The sequence below is a fragment of the Pan troglodytes genome, chromosome X (assembly GCF_028858775.2).
Source record: "Pan troglodytes isolate AG18354 chromosome X, NHGRI_mPanTro3-v2.0_pri, whole genome shotgun sequence".
NCBI classification, from domain to species: Eukaryota; Metazoa; Chordata; class Mammalia; order Primates; family Hominidae; genus Pan; species Pan troglodytes.
The window spans coordinates 41618648-41642358 of record NC_072421.2 but is presented as its reverse complement, the minus strand read 5'-3'; the positions used below and the strand labels follow the sequence as shown (position 1 = coordinate 41642358).

General features: G+C 37.9%; 1 protein-coding gene across 6 annotated transcripts in view; it reads right to left on the bottom strand.

Annotated features, from left to right (window-relative positions):
• USP9X (ubiquitin specific peptidase 9 X-linked) overlaps window positions 1-23711 on the bottom strand; it is a 146854-nt gene that overhangs the window by 25261 nt on the left and 97882 nt on the right. For all 6 annotated transcript variants that reach the window (XM_016943056.4, XM_016943058.4, XM_016943055.4 and 3 more), the window contains exons 22-32: window positions 22651-22781; window positions 22096-22374; window positions 20129-20254; window positions 18656-18781; window positions 17298-17464; window positions 10409-10517; window positions 10030-10176; window positions 9253-9399; window positions 8018-8240; window positions 5427-5647; window positions 1196-1386 (exon numbers count right to left, since the gene is read on the bottom strand). In XM_016943056.4, coding sequence (XP_016798545.1) covers window positions 1196-1386; window positions 5427-5647; window positions 8018-8240; window positions 9253-9399; window positions 10030-10176; window positions 10409-10517; window positions 17298-17464; window positions 18656-18781; window positions 20129-20254; window positions 22096-22374; window positions 22651-22781 — 1867 coding nt within the window. The remainder of the gene's footprint in view (window positions 1-1195; window positions 1387-5426; window positions 5648-8017; window positions 8241-9252; window positions 9400-10029; window positions 10177-10408; window positions 10518-17297; window positions 17465-18655; window positions 18782-20128; window positions 20255-22095; window positions 22375-22650; window positions 22782-23711) is intronic.

Here is a 23711-nt window from a genome sequence, read left to right as displayed (position 1 = left end):
TATGAAGTAGCCTTGCCTATCCATTCCACAAAAAGAAAAATAATACCACAATCTGATCAAGCCTCTAGATCTCATAAGGTGTTTATAGAAGATGCAGGTGACCAAGAAAAACAGAAAATAATAAACGACCACAGGGATTCCATCAACAAAATTCAGACTGTGGGAAAATTTACATGCTAAACTATTTGTCCTCCGATTCCCCCATAATTGTAAAGGGAAAAAAGAAACAGATGAATAATCAAGATCATTACCAACCATTTGTGGTAAATGGACCTCAACTGAATCTTATTTTTAAAAAATATCAGTAAAAACCAATTATGAGATAACTCGGTAAATTCAAACACTGACAGAGATATTTGATATTAAGCAATTTTAAAAAAACATAATGGTATCATGATCATGTTTTGAGACAGACACTACAGACACATACTTAAGTATTTACAGATGGAACTAAGATTTGCTTCAAAACAATCTAGAAAGAAATAGGTAGGGGCCGGGCACAGTGGCTCACGCCTGTAATCCCAGCACTTTGGGAGGCTGAGGTGGGAATCACCTGAGGTCAGGAGTTCGAGACCAGTCTGGGCCAACATGGTAAAACCCCGTCTCCACTAAAAATACAAAAAATCAGCTAGGCGTGGTGGTGGGTGCCTGCAATCCCAGCTACTTGGGAGGCTGAGGCAGGAGAATCACTTGAATCTGGGAGGCGGATGTTGCAGTGACCCAAGATCACACCACTGCACTCCAGCCTGGGCAACAAGAGCAAAACTCCATCTCAAAAAAAAAAAAAAGAAAAAGAAAAAGAAAAAAAGAAAAAAAAATAGGTTAAGAATATAGATTAAATGAGGCTGGCCACAAGTTGACTACTACTGAAGTTGGGTGACAAGTATACAGGGGTTCATACTATTTTTTCTACTTCTGTATTTATTAGATGTTTTCCTAATAAAAAGTTAATAATATGGTTAAGAGACTAAAGGATGTTGCCCTTACTTACTATGCCAGTTTCTACTTCTTCCTAAGGGGACCTAAAAAAAAAAAAAGAAAAGAAAAACAAAAAACCCACCCAATTAAGGACAGTTTGAATATTACCAGTGCTTAAAAAAAGATGCCTTCCAACATGTCTTTCAGAGGTTTTATGTTAGTGTATTGAGATGTTCATTTTAAGAAGTATCTCTATTACTGTCCATCCATAGTTTACCTGAACTGTTTCCAAAATCCTCTGGGCACATAGTATTGCAGTCGAGAAGCAGCTAAATGACCGAAGATGACCTGAAGGTGTCTTAGGACACCAATGTTGTACTCTTTTCTATCTTCAGTTTTACTTAATGCTGGTTTATCTTCAAATTGTTGAGGATATCCAAATACATCATCCCTGGGATCAACATTGCTCTAGAAACCAAAAAATGTCACCAATGAGCTAAAGTATAATAAAATACGTTGAGACAAATGCCGAGCAGTTATTGAACAAATGATTTGTATTCCTATTATGCTCATTTCCAAAGCACTTTTCAATTTATAAATTTTTAGTTATTTAGTGTTTATCCCCACCATTTCACATATTAGTTATCATAACCAAATAACCCTGACCATGTGTAAGAGAGATAGATAATATAGTGTAGCATTAGCATAGTAATTTAGACTGAACTAGACATAAATGCAGGCTCTACCACTTATAAACCAAGTAACTTTGAGCAAGTAAAAACTACTTAAACTTTCTAGGCTTCAAGTTTCTTTATGTGTGAATGGGGATAATATATCCTTTGTGTAGCTGTTGTATATAAAATGCTCAGATCTGTCAATAAAATATACCTATATCAGTATAGTCATTCTTTGCTTAATGACAGGGATAAATTCTGAGAAATGCATCATTAGGTATTTTGTCATGTGAACATCATAGTGTACCTATAAACCTAGATGGTATAGCCAATTGCTCCTAGGTTGTAAACTTGTACAGCATGTTATTGTACTACATACTGTAGACAACTGCAAACCAACGGTGAATCTGTGCATCTAAAAATAGAAAAGGTACAGTAAAAATACGACATTATAATCTTATTGGACTACTGTCATATATATGGTCTGTAATTGAAACGTTGTTATGTGGTGCATGACTGTAGTACTCTTTCACAAATGGTGCTGGGTAAACTGGATAATCCACATGCAAAAGAATAAAGTTGAGCCCTTATGAAACACTACATACAAAAATTAACTCAAAATGGATCAAAATCCTAAATGTAAGAGCTAAAACCACAGAACTGTTAAAAAAAAAAAAAAAAACATAGGGCAAAAGCTTCAAGACACTGGATTTGGCAGTGATTTCTTGGATATGACATCAGAGGTACAGGCAACAAAAGAAAGTATCTGCAAATCACATATCTGATATGGAGTTAATATCTAGAACATACAGAGAACTCTTAAAACTCAACAACACAACTCAATTTAAAAATAGACAAAGAAGATGAACAAGTGGCCAGTAATAAGCACAGCTAAAGATGCTCAAAATCGTTAACCATTTGGTAAATGCAAATCAAAACCATGAGATACTACCTCACACTCAATTAGGGTGTCAACTACCAGAACGAGCGAGTATAACAAGTGTTGGCAAGGATATGGAGAAATTGGAGCTCTTGTGCAATGCTGGTAGGAATGTAAAACGGTGCAGTCACTCTAGAAAACAGTTCCTCAAAAAATTTGGCCGCATATGGTGGCTCACGCCTATAATCCCAGCACTTTGGGAGGCCAAGGTGGGTGGATCACCTGAAATCAGGAGTTCGAGACCAGCCTGGCCAATATGGTGAAATCCCATCTCTACTAAAAATACAAAAATTAGCAGGGTATGGTGGTGCGTGCCTGTAGTCCCAGCTACTCGGGAGGCTGAGGCAGGAGAATCGCTTGAACCCAGGAGGCAGAGGTTGCAGTGAGCTGAGATAGCACCACTGCACTCCAGCCTGTGTGACAGAGTGAGACTCTGTCTGAAAAAAATAATAAAATAAATAATAAAATAAAAATAGCATCACCAAATGATCTAGTACTTCCACTTCTGAGCATATACCTGGAAATATTGAAAGCAGGACCTCAAACAGCTATAAGTATATCCATGTTCATGGCAGCCTTATTCACAATAGCTCAAATGGGGAAGCAACCCAAATGTCCATCGACAAATGAATGGATAAGGAAAATGTGGTATATACATATAATGGAATATTACTTAGACTTTAAAATGAAATAAGCCAGCTATGCAAAGGCAAATACTGTATGATTTCACTTATATAATCACTTATATGAGGTATGTAGAGTAGTCAATCATAGAGACAAAAAGAATAGTAGTTGCCAGAGGCTGTGGGGAGGGAGAATGGGGAGTAGCTTAATGACTACAGTTTCAGTTTTGCAATATGAAGAGTTTTGGAGATGGGCGGTGGTGATGGTGTACAACAATGTAAATGTATTTAATAGGACAAATGCACATTTAAAAACAGATGGTAAGTTTCATGTTATATGTATTTTACCACAATTTTAAAAAACAACAGAAGTAGTGGTGTAAGATGTAACATGAAGACAGAATTCCTAAAGGTCATAATCATATGGCAGCTACAAAGAAGAATGTGTTTTTACATTTAACTATCTTTCAGTATTCTCTGAGTTGTATCTGATAACTCTGATATAGAAATAGACAACAACCAGTCCCTGCCCATGAGAAACTTATACTCTAGGGATGGAAACAAAAACATAAGCCAAAAAAACCAAAACCCAAAAAACCCCACAAAAACTCCCACAGTACACTGGGGTGCAGAGACAACATGGAGCAGAGGATACCATGAGAGTAAAAGTGGTACACCTTATTTGAAATTGTATTATATTTTCTATGCCTCATTTACTTCTTGCCAGTACAATTACCTATATCTACTTGTGTTTAACTCAATATCCCAGGTATATGATGGGCTCCAGAACTGGAATTTGAATTACATTTTTTTCCCAGAGCAGTGGTTTTTAATCAGGTATGGGTATAAGTGTCCTTTATGAAGCTTTTTTTTTTATAAAGTAAAAGTGCTCAGAACCCAATCCCTAGACCATCTGGCACAGCAGGTCTAGGGAAGAGTTGAGGCAAGCAGATGTTTCAGAAGCTCCAATTCATCAACTACTTCTTCAGAGCAAAATCAGTTCTGGCAACTGAAGGGAGGGAATGAAAAGAACCATTTACTACAATTAGAATATACTCTGGCTTCTCTCTTCAGTTCCCACTATCACTATAAACAGGAAAAGTAAAACCAAGGAAATATTACATGGTAAGCACAAACATGACCACAACTTAAGTCTTCTTGCCATATGCTCTTCTTTAAAGAGCTATCTTACAGTTATGTCAATTCTGATTCGCCACTACAACTCAACTTCTTCACTGCTTTATACTGCACTGGATACTCAGTAGGCAGCCTAAATTTTGCCACAAGACTACGTGAGACTATTTAAAGTAGGGAAAGTTTGTTTCCTAATCAAGAAGAGCTATGATCTAAGGGAAATTCAAAGAATAACCTAAAAGTAAGCACAGACAGTGAAATTGGCAGATACTGTATAACTTGGCATAAAATAGAAAATTAAAATTTAGAAATAGAAAAGTAAAAATTTAAAACTATTATCAAAAATGAAGGTTCTTACCATTAAACAAACCCCAAATTATACTAAACACTCTACACAAAAAAACACGAGTACATTAACTGTTGCTTTTTTTTTTTTTTTTTTTTTTTGAGACGGAGTCTCGCTCTGTCACCTAGGCTGGAGTGCACTGGTGCCATCTCAGCTCATCGCAACCTCCACCTTCCGGGTTCAAGTGATTCTCCTGCCTCAGCCTTCCGAGTAGCTAGGACTACAGGCATGTGCCACCACACCCAGCTAATTTTTGTATTTTTAGTAGACATGGGGTTTCACTATGTTGGCCAGGCTGGTCTTGAACTCCTGACCTCAGGTGATCCACCTGCCTCAGCTTTCCAAAGTGCTGAGATTATAGGTGTGAGCTACCATGCCCAGCCAACTGTTGCTTTAGAAATGTACAAACCATTCTAAAAATTATCTGCAGTTTAAATTCTGGTAGGTAGTGAGAACTATACTATGTTAAGAGGTAGCAGTTCATGCTGGCTGGGAGAAGTCCATCCCTACTTACTTTTTCTTTTTTTTCTGAGACAGGGTCTCACTCTGTAACCCAGGCTGGAGTGCAGTGGCATGATCATGGCTCACTGCAGCCTCCAGCTCCCAGGCTCAAACAATCCTCCTGCCTCAGTTTCCTGAGTAGCTGAGACCACAGGTGTGTGCTCGGCCCATCCCTAACTTTCAAATATACTTTAATACGTTTGATGAAAGTATAACACTCTCTTAAGAGAGAATAGTATCTGGTATCATAACTTGAAACACAGAAAACAGAAATGGTAACTCAAATTTACCTCATTGTCCTGCTTCTCATCCCCAGACATATCATCATCTACATCACTACCTGTGCCTTCAATGGCAAGAATACCGTTCCTAATGGAAGGAATCATGTAGAGTTGCTGAATCACAGAATTCATGTAACAAGTAGCACCGGCATTTTTCAGCCCCACGAATCCTTTGGGTGGGCGGGGTCCAACAGGTGGCAGATATTCCCACTCAGTAAGTGCTTCACAAGCTGAGAGAAGGAAAGATTCTTGTAGCATGAACACGGCCATTCTGTCCTTTCAAACTCTATTATGCTGACAAAGCAACCCTGGCAATAATTCTACCACCCATAATTCGACTAACCCTACAGCAACCTGAAGCAGTGTTCTGAGTTTGCACTTCATCTTCCAACAATCTAAAATATACAGCAACAGGCACCACTGTGCAGCTTCTTATCCAATCACCCGCAAACCCGTTTCATATGATGTTGCTTCTATGGCAGTCTCAAAAGTACAAGATAGTATAATTCTAATGTCTACATGCTAACTTTACTTGCATCTTTATTTTTAGCCATTATTCACTTTCTTAATTATTTGATACTTTTGCCTTCAAATTTGGCAAGGAATGAAATGTTATCTAAATATATCAACACATTATAATTTTCTCAGTTTTAAATAATCCTAAAACCACATGGGCTCACATCCTGGTTCTGATGCTTATCACTTTTTTCCCCCCACCTTTAGGTAACTTTCTGTTTCTTCCTAGTAAATGTAATAATAAAAGTAACACTTGCTTTCCTGATATCTATAATGCTATTTTGAGGAGCAAGCAAGACAGCAGATTTGTGATAATTGTAAATCACTATACATCTTCCTATCTCCCTCCACCTAGTATAAACCTGGAAACAACATTAAGTATCATTGTCTAGGGGGCCAGTTAATTATATCATACCAAACTGCATGGCCAAAAATGGAATTAGGTAAATATTTCTGTGTTGACAGGGAACAATGGCAGATGGGGAACAATGGCAGACAGGGAACAATGGCAGATAGGGAAGGATGCAAACAACGTTGTACTATACTCCAATCTGTGATTAAAAAATTAACCCCCATTAAGTTAAAAAAAAAAATACAAGAATTCTCACAATACATAGATTTGATAGGACAGCTAAAGGTCTAACCTTTTAAGCAATCAATTTATTCAGAAATTCCTGAGATGTTATTTAAAACTTCCAAACATTCTGAAACACATCAAAAAGTAATTTGACATGTTCTTAAAGATTTACTATAATCAATTATATTCTTAAGTGTTCTAAATAGCGATTTTCTCTTAAAACAGCATCAATTATGCTTATTTCTGCTTTTTGTTATTAATATTTTATATTGCCCTTGCCCTTTTGAGCTTCAATTCCTTATCTGTAAGGTCTGAAATCTGCAGCCTATTCATGCGCCTGGTGTGGGCATTAAATGAGAACATAAATAAGGTGCACCAAAATGGTAACTTCTCACGTTCTAATCTTCAAAGCCAGATTTTCTTCGAACTCATAACGTTAAGGAACTTCTAAGTGAGGACCTGAAAGGTTTTCCAATATATGCAACTTAAAGTTTTAAGTCTGGGCCAGGTGTGGTGGCTCACACCTGTAATTCCAGCACTTTGGGAGGCCGAGGCAGGTGGATCACCTGAGGCCAGGAGTTCAAGACTAGCCTGGCCAACATGGTGAAACCCTATCTCTACTAAAAATACAATATTAGCCAGGCATGGTGGCAATACAAAATTAGCCAGGCATGGTGGCAGGCGCCTGTAAGCCCAGCTACTTGGGATGCTGAGGCAGGAGAATCACTTGAACCCGAGAGGCAGAGGTTGCAGTGAGCCGAGATCGCGCCACTGCACTCCAGCCTGGGCAACAAGAGTGAAACTCCGTCTCAAAAAAATAAATAAATAAAATAAAGTTTTATGTCTATACTCTACGGCATTTACTTTGGCTACCTTTTAATCTGGAGTTTGAATTTTATGACAGGTTTCATGAGATGAAATTTATCTTGCCAAATGGCGACACCACTTATAGGATGCCACTTAACAAATGTTTGAATTTTTTTCTATACAAGGTGGTCTGCTTATAATGGTCTTATTTTTCTTTTTTCTTTTCTTTTCTTTTTTTTTTTTTTTTTTTTTTTTTTTTTTTTTTCTGAGATGGAGTCTTGCTCTGTCACCCAGGCTGGAGTGCAGTGGCGCGATCTCGGCTCACTGCAACCTCCACCTCCTGGGTTCAAGCAATTCTCCTGTCTCAGCCTCCTGAGTAGCTGGGATTACAGGTGTGCACCACAATGCCCAGCTAATTTTTGTATTTTTTGTAGAGACAGGGTTTCACCATGGTCAGGCTGGTCTCAAACTCCTGACCTCAGGTGATCCACCCACCTTGGCCTCCCAAAGTGCTGGGATTACAGGCCTGAGCCACCATGCCCGGCCTATAATGGTCTTAACTGTACATTCATTCACTAAAAATGTTAAACTAGTTACTGAAAGAAATATGTAAGTTGGAAATATTTTCTGAAAGAAAAACAGGAAAACAACTTTGAAACATTGAAATGATCAATTATCACATTCTATTAAAAATACTTACTAGTTATTGCTGTGCCAATGTAATACATTTCAGTCAAAGAATCTACTATTTGTTTGAGATTCCTCACACAGCCAACAGCTAATGCTACAAGTAATTCAAAACCAGCATTAATTGTAGGTGGTGAACCACAGACCGGAATAGCCTGTTCAGCTGGAAGCTCTCCATTTCTCATATACTGTAGGTAAACATTGGATGCAGGAAATATGAAATCATCAATTAATTCCTAAAAAGTTGAAAAAGGGATTACATATTAGCAATGCTATATATTTTTAGAAAAAAAAAAAGTTCTCTTGTAAGTAAATCATTTTAAAATTACTCATTGGAATTTAAGATCTCATTTCATCTCAGAAAACTCAGATTTTCTAATAAAAAGATCTTCCTTCAAAACACTATTTACTATCACTAACATACCTAATTTCGCAGGTTAAATAAATTTGTAAATATTAAGAAAGAACTGAATATAGTACTTATCAAAATTTTTATTTTAAATGTTTGCTCCTTTAATCAAGTGTATAGCAAATTAAACCCATTTTGAATAGAAATAAAATGTACAAAAATGAAACTTTGTTTCCTTGTGTTACTACATGTATGAAAAAACTCATTAAAGATATACAAGATGCATTCTTACAAAACAGAGGTTTGCCTCATTAAATGAAATTAACAATTCAGATTTTCCAAAGAGAAAAACTAAACAACAATTACTTTATAAAGTATCTTATTTATTTATCTATTTATTTTGAGACAGGGCCTTGCTCTGTTCCTCAGGCTGGAGTGCAGTGGTGCGATCTCAGCTCACTGCAACCTCCACCTCCTGGGCTCAGGTGATCCTTCCATCTCAGCCTCTGAAGTAGCTGGGGACCATGGGTGTGCGCCACCACACCTGGCAATTTTTTTTTTCTTTTGTAGAGAAGGGATTTCACCATGTTGCCCAGGCTGGTCTTCAACTCTTGGGCTCAAGCCATCCACTGGACTCGGCCTCCCAAAGTACTGGGATTACAGGCATGAGGCCAGCAAGTCCAGCCATGAAATCTTATTTAAATACAAATTTAGAAATGTCTCTTGAATAAAGTAAGGCATAACTGTATTTCTTAAATTACTGTAAATTTGATAAAGATTCTTAAAAAAGAGAAAAGATCAAGAAAGTACAAAGACATGATACTACTATAAATTAAATTTGATTATAAACATTTAGAAGGTTATGATATGTAGCTTACAACCAAGAACACAGAACTTACTTTAATGAGATTAGCACCTCCTTTTTCACAACCAATATGAAATTTTTTCTCAGAAGTTTGAAAGGCCAGTAACTCCTTTGTCACTCCAAGGTGGCCCTCTAAGATCGTCTCTTCAATACCCGTTTCTCCTGTTCTTTTAACATCATCCTGCCAAAGGCGGGGGGTGGGGTGGGGGTGGGGAAGAAATCAAATGTCTAGCTTATGAAAGGGAGGTAAAAAGGGAGAGAGGAGCCAGAACGAGACAGAGCTGGAGGGATATGAGATAATTTCCTTAAGTCTTTCCATTCAAACAACTTTGTTTTCTTCAGAACTTTCTAGAAATTGGCTTTATGAACTACTAGAAGAAATGCTAATTTGAAGGCTAAAAACTACAAATCTCTTCAGAAATAAATTCTTGTATCATTTTGCCTAAGTAAAAAGTATCAGATGTTATGGTAGAAAGTTCTGCTCTATCAGACTCATTTTTGACATAAACAATTCAAGAATACTTTTTTAAAAAATTAGAATTTGCAAAAAGGCCCAAAATGCTAAAATAAAAGAAGCTGAACATCAGTATTTCAAGTGTCAAGTAAGCAATTCATTTTACAAAACTAGATATGCATTAATTTTGTGAATCACAGATTACTAACGTCCACTGATGCAGAGTACATTCTTTGGTCCCTTTTATCAATCTTTGGAGTTTTCCATTTAACCAAAATGCTCAAAAAATATAAATCATCAATAAAACATTCTATTTACTAATAATGACATATAAATGGAGTATTAACTGCAACTTACCCTAATTCTTTTAAGCCAATCAATTTCATTATTGAGAAGAACTTCAGCATTGGGTACATTAATATTACTATTGTAAGCGTAATTAAGAAGGTGTCTTAAAAGAGTAAAGTAGTCGCCTGAGTGTTTAGCTCTCTCTCTTGCTGTGCTCTGGAAACAAAGTAGAATAATATCAATTTACACGTCCATCCTCAAAATCCACTTTTTTAAAAACCCAGAGTTAACTAGAGAAGATGACTACCACAGTGCAGGAAATAAAGTAGTACTTCATTTATTAAATATAGACTGTCTTAACTTTAATGCAAGCTAAAACCACAAATTTCTGAATGTTTCTTGCTTAAAGAATGAATCACATTGATAAGCATATTTTAAAAAGTCTCACCCCCAAAACAGTAAAGAGTAGAGTAATGAAGAAAAGTAGAGGCCGGTGTCCCATGCAACATCTGGTGCACATTAAAAAGAACTGCTCCTGTGCCACCTGACGAACAGTTCTGAAATAGAAAATGTTTCATATTTAATACATTATTTCCATTTTAAAAAATGATTGTAACATTGTTCCCTCTTGGGGAGGAGGGGTGGGGGGAGTATAAAAGGGAAATAAATTAATAGTAAGGATACAGGATTACCCTACCTACACACAACAAGCACTCAAGCCAACACCACATAATACATGAACTTAAGCTGTATGTCCAGGACTATAACCTCAAATTGACACTAAGAGTTTGAGGGATACCACCTTCTAACACCTCTTTCTTGGAACAGGCTGGAAATGTTCCTCTATATACCAAATGCTCTACTACAATAACCTTATGCATCTTTTTGGCCTTCCACAGAATTTTTATTCAACTGTGGTTCTGCACAACAGCTCTGTGGAAATTCTGTAGTAACCACAGTAAGGCTATTGTGGCAGATGTCTCTTACACCAGGGGTCCCCAAACCCCAGGCCAGAAGGCCAAATGAGCATTATGGCCTGAGCTCCGCCTCCTGTCAGATCAGCGGTGGCATTAGATTCTCATAGGAGCGCAAACCCTATTGAACTACACATGCAAGGGTTCTAGCTTATGTGCCCCTTATGAGAATCTAACTAATGCCTCATGATCTGAGGTGGAATCCTTTCATCCCGAAACCATCCCCCACTACCTCCCTGATCCACGGAAAAATTGTCTTCCATGAAACTGGGCCCTGGTGCCAAAAGGGTTGGGGACTGCTGCCTTATACCGTACTGGCAGTTCCAAAAGCACGGTCCCCAGAGCAGCAACATCAGCATTATCTGGGAACTTGTTAGAAATGCCAATTCTCAGGCTCCAATGCAGACCTCCTGAATCAGAAATACTGGAGGTGGGGCCCAGCAATGTGTTAATAAACTCTTTAGGTCAATCTGATGTGCACTAAAGATTGAGAACCACAGGCTGGGTGCGGTGGCTCACACCTGTAACCCCAGCACTTTGGGAGGGTGAGGCGGACGGATCAGGAGGTCAAGAGGTCAAGACCATCCTAGCCAACATGGTGAAACCCCGTTTCTACTAAAAATACAAAAATTAGCCAGGCGTGGTGGTGGGCACCTGTAATCCCAGCTACTTGGGAGGCTGAGGCAGGACAATTGCTTGAACCCGGAAGGCGGAGGTTGCAGTGAGCTGAGATCACGCCACTGCACTCCAGCCTGGTGACAGAGCAAGAATCCATCTCCAAAAAAAAAAAAAAGAAAGAAAAAAGAAAGATTGAGAATCACAATACCATATTTTCTCTCTGATGACCCTTGGGAAAACCTTGTCTCATGATTCTCAGATCTGGGAATCATGGATCTATCTTTTTTAAAAACTGTTATGTACTATATAGATCTCACTAGAATAAAATGCTCCAAGAGGGCAGAGACATCATCTACCTTTAATTAAAACTGTGCCATTGGAACCTAGAATAGTGTCTGGCGTATAAGAGGACCTCAAGAACCAGTTATCAAATGTGTAGTCTATCTCCATTACAAAGTAAGCTCTTTCAGGGTAGGGGCTTTCTTGATGCCAAAGGTCCTGGCACCTAGAACTATGTATGACACATGGAAGATGCTCAACAAGTACCTGCTAAGCATTTGTGAATATCTTACAGACATCACAAACTGCATTTCATGGATAACTACATTTCTGTCTTTGTGCTAGTTACTAGATAACTCAGAACCAAATTTATTTTTATTTATTTATTGACACAGAGTTTCGCTCTTGTTGCCCAGGCTGGTGTGCAATGGCAACATCTCGGCTCACTGCAACCTCCGCCTCCCAGGTTCAAGCGATTCTCCTGCCTCAGCCTTCCGAGTAGTTGGGATTATAGGTATATGCCACCACACCTGGCTAATTTTGTATTTTTAGTAGAGACGGGGTTTTTCCATGTTGGTCAGGCTGGTCTCAAACTCCCAACCTCAGGTGATCCGCCCGCCTCGGCCTCCCAAAGTGCTAGGATTACAGGCGTGAGTCACTGAGCCCAGCCCTCAGAACTTAATTTAAAGTACAAGTGTAAAGGACCTGACAGCATACATTCTGTGTACTAACCTCCCTCCCTAGAGGTTATCTTAGGTTTCTGAAAACAGTCCATAGGCCTATAAATCAGAGGGATTCAGAAGCCCCTAAAATTTTTGGAGGTAGAATTTGGGGGGAACCCAAGTAAACCAAAGTCAGGCGTATCTACTTTTCTGGGAGCAAGCCCATAACTTAATCAGATTTTCAAAGGTATGTTATTCCCACTGCTTTGGTTTACTAATTTTTCAATAAGCTAGGTATACAGCCCAAATATGAGGGGCAATAAAAAGTTGATGCTCGTGAATACCTGATAAAACTTCCCTGAGCAAATGCAGACTTCTATAGTGCTTCAAAAGAAACACATTTCTGTCAACTAATCCTGTTGCCTCTATCTTCACAATAGTCAGTCCCTTCTATTTTAGACAGGGTTTCCCTCTGTCACCCAGGCTGTTTAGTGGCATCATCCTAGCTCACTGTAACTTCAAACTCTTGGGTTCAAGCAATCTTCCCACCTCAGCCTCCTGACTAGTTAGGACTACATGTGCATGCTACCACATCCAGCTAAAAAAAAATTTTTTTTGAGACTGGGTCTCATTCTGTCACCCAGGCTAGAGTGCAGTGGCACGATCAGGGCTCACAGTAGCCTCATCCTCTCTGGGCTCAGGTGATCTGCCCACTTTAGCCTCCTGAGTAGTTGGGACTACAGGCATGTGCACCACACCTGGCTTATTTTTTCTATTTTCTTTAGAGACAAGGTCCCACTATGTTGCCCAGGCTGGTCTCAAACTCCTGGCCTCAAGTGATCCTCCTGTCTTGGCCTCCCAAACTGCTGGGATTACAACCATGAGCCACCACTGCATGCAGCCCACTGTCATCTTTTATTTAAATTCATAAAATAGCTTGCTTTTCCTGCTATCCTACATACTATTCTTAACCAGAATAAACTTACAAAGTTAAGGTGGAGCACATCATTTCTCTGCTTAAAACCCTCTGAAAGATTCCCATCTCACTTAGGGTCAAAGTCAATGTCTTCACAATGACCTATAAAAACCCTCACAGGGTGTTTGTTATCCTCTCTGACTTTACTCCCGACAACTGTCCCCGTCCCCTACCGCCTCTGTTCCATCCACTCCAGTTTCCCTGCTGTTCTTTCACATGTCAGGCATGTTCCTGACATGCCTGGACATATACATCTGTTGTTTTTTCTGCTTAAAATATACTTTCTCCATGAGTCACATGGATTATTACTTTGCTCTGAAAGGTAGTGATAAAAGGTGACCTCTAAACAAAGCTATCACCTTTGTGAAGTCTTCTTCAACTACCCTATAAAAAAATGAACTCCACTCATGCCCCGTACTACACAGCCCCTTTTCCTGCTTTATTTCACCTCCATAGCACTTATTCCTATCTGATATACTTCTCGTATGTCTTCTCTTCCCCCATCCCTTTTGGCATGTAAGCTCCTAGAAGGCTAAGATTTTGTCTGTTTTGCCATATCCACAGTGGGTAGTGTCTTGTACACAATAGGTATTTGATCAATATTTACCAAACATATACATGAGACTGCCTACACCACATTAACATCAAACACTGCTTAGACCTTAGCACCATAGGCCTTCTGTCAAACTGACTCCCACTAACCTCCTGTACAGTATTATCCTTGACTCCTTTTCTAAACATTTAACCAAATACTCAGCTCTGCTCTGAAAGCACTATCCCAGGAGTGGCAAAGTCAAATGCTTTCTCGGATCAGAGAGGTAACATAAGTGAGTTAACTAGGCAGGGAATAAAACAACAGGCTGTGGAAACAGCAGAAAAAAATATCGTTTATCTAAAAGAATTTAAATCCATTGCAACTAACTACAATAAAATAAAGTCAGTGTCATGATGTGGAAGCAGACCATCTAACAGGAACAGAGGTCTAGGAAACCTTTCCTAGATTAGGGATAAGGAAAAGTTACTAGAATATGTGGCATTTAAGTTGAAACTTCTGAATGAGTAGAAGCAGGGACCAAATTATGGAATGCTTATAAGCCAAATTTAAAAGTTTGAACTTAATTCAAAGATAACGGGAAGACATGGAAAGATTTTAAGCAGGAAAGCAACATGCTCATATTTTCTAGAGATCACTCTGCTTGCCGTGTAGTCAACAGATTAGAAGAGTACAACACTACAGGTGGGAAGATCAAGGATACTATGATTGTCCAGGCAGTGGGTCCAGACTGCTTAGATCAGGGTAGACCATGAGGAGGAAAGTGTATGGAGTTCAAAGACACATGAAGTAAAAGCCACATAACTGGGAGTGAGAAAGGGAGAGAGCGCGCGCACTGGCAATGACCATCTTCTACTTTTATGCACATATAAATCCTGCCCAAACATGAGCTCGCATGCTACATCCTGCACAAAACCTTCACTTTTGCTCCTTCCAGGTAGAAAGTAAGTTATGGCCTTTCCAATTCTCAAAGTATTTTACCTTTTATGGCACCAATTTCTCTCTCAAAGTTCCTTGAGTGCAAGAACTGCCTTATTTGACTTTGGTTTTAATTGCCAAGCACATAGGTAGGGACTCACATATTTGCTGGTGGATTATAATTACACCCAGAGCCCAATTTGTGTGGCAGAAATGTCAGAACTCAAGAAGCAGAAAACCTTCAGTCTTAGTGTTAGCATTTAGTGATCATTATGCCCTTGTTAGTCATTTAATTTCTACAGTCCTTGTGCCTCTCCATCAGCAAAGTCTACTTCTGAGTTGCTATACGGATTAAGTGAGAAGTACCTTGTAAATAACTATGCTTAAACGTTACTATAGGATTATAAACTCCATCTGAGGGGCAGACTTGTACACAGCTCACAATCCCTTATCTGAAAACCCTGGGGCCAGTATGTATTTGGGGATTCAATTTTTTTTTTTTTTTGACATGGAGTTTCACTCTTATTGCCCAGGCTGGAGTACAATGGCGCGATCTCAGCTCACTGCAACATCCGCCTTCCGGGTTCAAGCAATTCTCCTGCCTCAGTCTCCCAAGTAGCTGGGATTACAGGCGCCCACCACAATGTCCAACTAATTTTTTGTATTTTTAGTAGAGTCGAGGTTTCACCATGTTGGCCACGCTGATCTGGAACTCCTGACCTCAGGTGATCCACCTGCCTCAGCCTCCCAAAGTGCAGGGATTACAAGCATGAGCCACCGTGCCCGGCCTGGGGATTCAGATTTTAGAATATTAATGCCAATAATTAATGTCCAAGTCGGACTTGCTGACAAATTCTTACTAACGGGAAATAATGGATTTTGAACCTACGTAGGTATTCAGATATTTATAAAAATCAGGTACTTAAAACTCAAAAAGATCCTAACTTAGAACACCCTCCTTATTATTGCAGACAATATGGTGACATAATAAGATAACATGCTTTCTACAGTACTTTACCGCACTGCATGCAAGTTTCAGGGAAGAGAGGGGCAAAATGGTTCTGACTTATATAAGGGTAATTTTCATAAAGGGTAGAGGGCAAAAAACCCTACTAAATCAAGTTCCTTAATAGTTAGTAGACTAAGAGATGAAATAAGTTCCTAATTTAAGATTTTTAAAATTCAACATAGAATAACAAACTTGCTACCCTCCAGGTTTGACGTCATTAAAACTGTTGGCTAATCATCTTTCCTATCCTCACCATTCCCACACGTATGCATCATTAAATGGAACTAGACTTACTAAACCTATTTATCTTTTCCAACGTGCAGGATTGTCTTCTCAAGGAGGTAGCATGACCAACCCGATTTGTGGGGATCCTGTTAAGAGTTTCTGAATAGGCTGGACTGGATTTCTTCAAAGAACTTACCCAAGAACCTTCTTAAAATAGGTGATATTCACACTTTAAACCCACTAAATCACTTTAGACTCTAAAGTGACATTCCCACTTCAGACTCTACATCCTCTCGAGTGGGCAAGTTGAACCCTACCCCCCACAGCATGTACATTTTTAAAACTTTAATTATTACTATGTTTCATTTCAACAAATGACTTATTGTGAATTTACATCAACCTTTCATCAATGAATTTTGTCATTATTGAATGGCATGTGATGGAATGATGAAAGTAAACATTTTCTGTGTCTTTTCACAAAATACAGATAAAACAGATTAATTACATACAACAGTGACACAAATTAGAGCCCAAGTTAATAAAGTTACCATATACGAAGATCAGGATCAGATTGATACAAGAGGATGGAAACCAACATTTTCTATAAATCTGACTGACTTGCAGAAAAAGAAACCCAAAACAAAATTACTGCCACTGATTAAATGCTCTTGAAATGAAAACATGAGCTTTATAACTGATCTTTATTATCAGTGTAAACTGCAAAAGTTCTTACAATGACCCTGTCTTACAAATTTCATATCAAATTCTGTTTGGCTTTAAAAAAACCTAGCATCTAGGAATCTAAGATAGGAGGCTAATGTCCTATATGATTTAAATCTTGCAAACTAGATTTTTAGAAATAGGCTAATCTATATACCTCCTAGGTAAAACTAAATTCTAAGATTAGAAAAAAATCATGCTTTGACAATTAATATTGGCATTTGCAGAGACTAAAACCAAACATTTAGGTTAAGCAAAACACTCTTAAATAATAAAATTTTCCTCAATACCAATATGCCATAGAGACAATAAATATTTAATTTTGGGGACACATTTTGCCAGCCTAAATTAATTCACTCCATTTACAAAAAGTAAGTTTCTTACAATTAAAAAAGATACTTACTTGCTGTGACAGTGCAATAGTAAGTCAATGATGAATGTCTGCCAAGCCTTTTCTTTACTAAGAGCATCTAAGGCTGTTGGAATCAAGGCAAAACATAAGGTCATCACTTCCAATGCTTCACAGCAAACCTGTTCGTCTTCCAAGTCTGGCTCATTGCCTGCATTGGTCTGTAAAATTACAATCAAGAACAAATTACCCAAAGAAGTATTTAAGAAAAATCTCACACAACTTCTAGTTAGTGCTTAAAACTCATCTGCTCACTTAAACCACCTGGCCTCAGTCTCTCCATGGCTGCATGTTAACTCTTGAGGCCCCTTTGGAATAGTCTGGAAATGACTATAATAGAAAATAAAGTCTAATTCCATTATTTTCCTATGTCTTCAGGAGGGCTGAAGGAGCACACTGAGCACACTACCTATCTTTTTGAGACCTTCTGAGTTGTTTACTTCTGAACCAACAACCAATCCTTTCTCAGGAACCACTGTGGCATAGCACTTAGGTACTTTTGACTAGTTCCATTATGTTGCTTGCCTATTGTGCCATTTTATTCAAAATCAATTGTCTGACAACTATTCAGGAAGGGTTTCAAAGGCTTACAACCTAAAATATGCGTGGGGAGGTACCTAATGAATTCTAATCTGACTTTATTAATCAAAAAGTAGTAACTACAGTACATGCCTGAAACAGAATAAGTATTCAGTTAATAAGCTGAATGAATACCCAGGGCTGTGCCAGACAGATACTATGGAACATCAACATATATCCTGGGCAAATCAGGGTGATGTTGGCCATGTAAAAGAAGCTCTACCAAGTCAGGGAAGTTCCTGTAACTCAATTTCTCCTTCTAAATATGTAGCATCAGGGGCAGGTACACATGATAAATCAAAAAGCCAACCACAGCTTCTCTTCTGTAGATAATTTGCTTAATCTAATAGAAGGTCAGGAATGATATCTAATTGGCTAACACTCTTATTTTTGACTGCTTTAAGACAATCAAATAAAAATACTTAAATGCCATACCATAACTGACAAACCAAAATTTACGCAGGACAGAAAGATGATAAAAGAAAAAAGAGAATGGGATAAAGCAAATTCAGTATGAGACAATTATATCTGACCCCCACAAGAAGCAGCAAAAGGCAATTTCATTTAAAAAGCAGCCACATGGCACGATTCTTAAGTACTTCATTTTCAAAGTAAAATTTTACCATATTCTCAACATAGTTATCAATTAATTTTCAACCATTAAGATGCAAGTGATTCAATTTTTAAAAATAGCAAAGCTAATAAAAATCAAACCACATGCACAATTAAGAAACATTTGTTTACAAGGAATATAGTTCTGTGATAATTCTTACCTTCTCATAAATTTTAGTGATTTCTTCATTTGGGCTAAATACTAGCTGTAACGACCCACATCCTGATGCCCAGATAATTTTTTGAATAGCTCTAATTACACAAATATCAGGCATATATCTTGAAGCCTGCAAGATAATGAGTAAATAGAACAGTTGATAGAATGAGAGTGAAATTATGTTTAGAAAAACAAAAATGTTTCACTTTGTAAAGGAAATAGGAATTACTGTGTAGTACCATTGTTTTTAAATTCCCAAGTTGCCTTTGTCTTAAAAAAAAAAAAAAAAAAAAAGGTGGGGGTGGAGGGCCCTCTGGCTCTGTCACCCAGTCTAGAGTACAGTGGTGTGATCATAGCTCACTACAGCCTTGAACTCCTGGGCTCAAGAGATCCTCCTACCTCATGCTCCCAAGTAGGTGGAAGTCCAGGCATCTGCCACTGCACCTGGCTTATTCCCCACCTCCTGCCTTTAAACAGCAATACAACAAAGTACGCTCCCCAAGTTCTCTAGCTCTTTACTATTACATTTTACTACTACAAAGATGACAACCTTTCCACTCGTAGTTTCTTATCCAAGAAAAATGAAAATTTATGTCTACACAAACATTTGTACACAATGTTTACATCAGCTTTATTCACAGCCAAAAAGGGAAAATGATCCAACTGTCCTTCACCAAGTATATGGATAAACAAAATGTGGAATATTCATAATGGGTACTAGTTAGCAATAAAAAGGAATGAACTACTAATCCACACAACACAGGTAATTCTCAGTCATTATTCTTAGTGAAAGAAGCCAGACACAAAAGAACACACACTATAATCCACCTATATAAAACTCCAGAAGACAGAAAATACTCTCTAGGGACAAAAAGAGCAGTAGTTACCTGGGGAAAGAATAAACTGCAAAAGTGCATAAAGAGTGATGAAAACATTCGGTTTCGACCGCAGCAGTGGTTTCACACATATATGTCAAAATTCACCGAATCTGGGCCGGGCATGGTGGCTCATGCCTGTAATCCCAGCACTCTGGGAGGCTGAGGCAGGCAGATCACCAGAGGTCAGGAGTTCGAGACCAGCCTGGCCAACATCATGAAACCCCATCTCTACTAAAAATAAAAAAATAGCCGGGCATGGCGGGGTGGGTGTGGCACCTGTAATCCCAGCTACTGTGGAGGCTGAGGCAGAATAATCACTTGAACCTGGGAGGTGGAGGTTGCAGTGAGCCGAGATAGCACCACAGCACTCCAGCCTGGGCAACAGAGTGAGACTCCGTCTTAAAAAAAAAATCACCCCATCTGTATACTTTAAAAGGATGCTGTTTATTATACATAAAGTTGATTAAAAACAGAAAGTACTAATATTAATAGTAGACAAAACTGATATTAAGGGGACATTATCTATAGAATGAGACAGTGATTAAAATAAGTGGGCCTAGGAAAGTTAAAATTGTGACAGAAGTCTTGATAAAACTAACCTCATCAGATATCTGCTGAGCAAGACGAACTGACACATTTCTAAGCATGCACTCGGATGATGGATTAGGAATGCTCTGAAGGGCACTTTGTAGCACCACTGCTTGATCATGGGTAACTTGGTTGATCTGAAAAAAGTTAACCATTTTATTTGGAGTAAATAATTTGTACATAACCAGACCTAACCAACTGCTCTTCATTCATCACCCACTCCCGCAGAACGACTTCCTTGCATATACACATTATAGAACCTGTGGCAACTTACACAAAAAGCACTGCCAACAAAGTGGGCTTCCTCTCTTCCTTGTGCACTGTAGTGCCACATGTCTGCAAATCCCCATTCTAGAGCAATCAACTCGTGTCTCTAAATCTGGCCTCAGCTTAACTTGCAGGGGATAATGATACACTAAATAGACTGGTTCCCTTCTAGAGACTCAGTAAAGTATTGTACATCTTTTATGTACATGCCTTGGGCAGACCCTGCTTGTATTCCCCATTGTTACCACATTTTGCTTTGAAAAAAAAAAAAAGAAAAATTAAGGAATACTGAAAAAGCAGTAAGAGGACTAATGTATGAAAGGTACCCTAGTTTTTACTTAATGCTATAATCAAGTTGTTAAATCAGTGACAGATTAATTTCATTACGTAGTTGTTAGCGAGGTAATTCTGACTGCCTTCAAGTTGTAACTCCCCTCCTATATATATATACTGTAAATATTTCTACAATATTATTTTAAGATATTTCTATATTACTAAGTTTGCATTGGGCTCCCTACTGTGAGCTCGTTGAGATTAGAGGTTATTATGTACCTCTGTATCCATAGTGGCACATTCTCTGAATAAATACTGAAGAAAGGTGAAAGTGGAAACATGTAATTGTTTTCTGTGTACTTCATTAAGCATCTGTGTCAGGGATCATGACAAAAATCTGTTTTTATCCTAACAAGAAGCTGTCTTTTTACTTACCTAATAAGAACTACTTTAAAAAAAAAAAAATCCTAACAAAGATGGGACCTGTGATACAAAACAATATAAAATTTAAGCCATTTTTTACAGAAAATTCGTAACACACACCAAAGTGTCGAAAGTAGTATAATTAACTCCCATGTACATATTACTTAGCTTCAAGAATTATCGCCAGTGAACCAAATTGTTTAATCTGACTATCCTCCCTTGCTTTCCATCACTTCTCCACCCCAGGATTGTTTTTAAGCAAATCCTAGATATCATATAATTTCACCTGGAAGTATCTCAGCAATCACTTCAAAAATATAGGGGGCTCTTCCTTTTAAACATAACCACAGTATTATCATAGCTAAAACAATTATATGTGATATTACCATAAATATCAACATTCTGATCTCCACAATTGAAAACTAAGCCATTTCTAAAGAAGAAAATCTTTATCCCTGAAGTTTTACCTTCTATCAGTAACTTAGTAAAACAATCATTTATGATGTTTATAAAATTTTACTTAGAATTAAATGCGTAGTTTGATCTCTCATAAATAAGTATCAAATTCTGGCATGTCTTGAGAATTTTTTGTGACATGGATCAAGAATGCCACCAAGGCAGAAACCGAGTCAGAATAAGCTCAGAACTTGGGTTTAAGCCCAAGGTGGGAAGGGAAACAAGCAACAAGATAAACCAATTGTATCTCTTATTACAATCTGTGTCTTTATATATCTGCCAGGCACAAGTTAATAAGAGATTCATATGGAGTTTCTGTTAGGTTTAAAATAAATGAAAGTCAAGCAAGATTTAAGTGGGCAGGGAGAAACTACCCTCAGATTATCAGCTGTCAGCGAAAAGTATTTGCACTTTTAATACAAACATCATAAAGAAAACGTCTGAAATAAGGCACTTTGAACATTGAGTCAACCTTGAACTCTACACTTAAAATACTAATTAGTTTTACTTTAAAAATTGCTATCTACTATTATAAAAGGATTTTTAAAAAGTCTATTACCTGTGTCATGGGATTCACACCTTCTACACCTGGCTGACAAGCTTCTGCCACAGCTCGAACATGACCATAGCCAATGGCAGTTAGCAAAAGCTTGGCTATTTTAAGAGCATTGAGGTAGGCACCCCTTCGAGTTTCCATATCTGCATTTGGTAGGAAGTTATTTCTGGTTAGCATACTCAGTACAAGGGGTAGGCCACCACTTTTCAAGAAGTGAAACTGAAAATCAGAGGAATCATCAGCCAGAGGTGCACCAGCAGGCATTAACAAGGCATAGACTACCTGGAAAAATAGAGAAGAGGGGGAGAGGGCTGTATTAAAAGATTTTAAAAAAATAATAACTTCTATTTGTACTATTGTCAGTGCCAAGAAACTCTTGACCATCTCACTATTATTTATTTCAAATTAATATTTCATTTCAAAACTACTTCATTACAATTTTACCCAAATCATTCACCTTACCATATGAAAGAAAGGTCAAATTTAAAGAACACAGAATAAATTTAAAAGGAAAAACAAAGAAAACAACAACAACAACAACAAACCCCAAAAACCAACCTCTGTTAGATATAGCACTTGTGAGGCTGAAGGACCAAAGAAAAGTGAGTCAAGAGATGGACTAAGGCTGCTTTCTCCAAGTTTGGCATGGTCTAAACAAATAGCTCTTAATTTTTCTATCGTTGTGCTATCTGGAGGAAAAAAAGAGACAGTGTGAAAATGTAATTCATGTGTTCATACATATTTAACTTTTGATATCTTGAAGACCATACTAATATGGAATAACAATCCACTCAGTTGGGCTATAGGCTCAAACTTCCTAAGACATGACAAGACCTGGAATGATTAAAAAAGAAAAAAAAATAAACAAAAACAAAAACAAAAAACAGGGCTCTTTAATCAGTTACTCTCAATACAAAGCATCTGCTACTCAGGGACCTCAAATCAAGATACTCTCCTCTCAGCCACTGGAGATGGAAAAAAATACATTTCAAAAGGAAGTAGTTCTGACTGAAAATAACAAGAAAAAAATTATAAACTCTTCCCTCTAACCTCTTTATTGTTTGCCCCCTGACACTATATATTAACTGGCTTGCTTCACTGAAAGGAATGTAGTGATATCCAAGAAAATGAACCCTAAAAAGCAAACATCGAAAAAGGGTAAGTGCCTATGTACATTCACCTCAAAGCAAGCAGAGCTTTTGTCCTTTTGTCATAATATTAAAACATAATTTTAAATTACAGTGAAAAGACACAGTGGGGGAAAAATAAGATAATCCCAAAATACAATTAAGCATTAGCTACCAAATATTCCAACTTTATTAATAGTCAATCAACCTTGGAAAGTATTTTGATGATCTAAGGTAACTGCCCTATGATTTAAAAAAAAACCTTGATAATTTTTTTTTTTTTTTAAAGTAAAAGCTTCTTTTAAAGAAAAGAAAAATAGGTCTGGGCACAGTGGCTCACGCCTGTAATCCCAGCACTCTGGGAGGCTGAGGCAGGCAGATCACCTGAGGTCAGGTGTTCGAGACCAGCCTGACCAACATGATGAAACCCCATCTCTACTAAAAATACAAAAACCAGCCGGGCGTGGTGGCATGCGCCTGTAATCCCAGCTA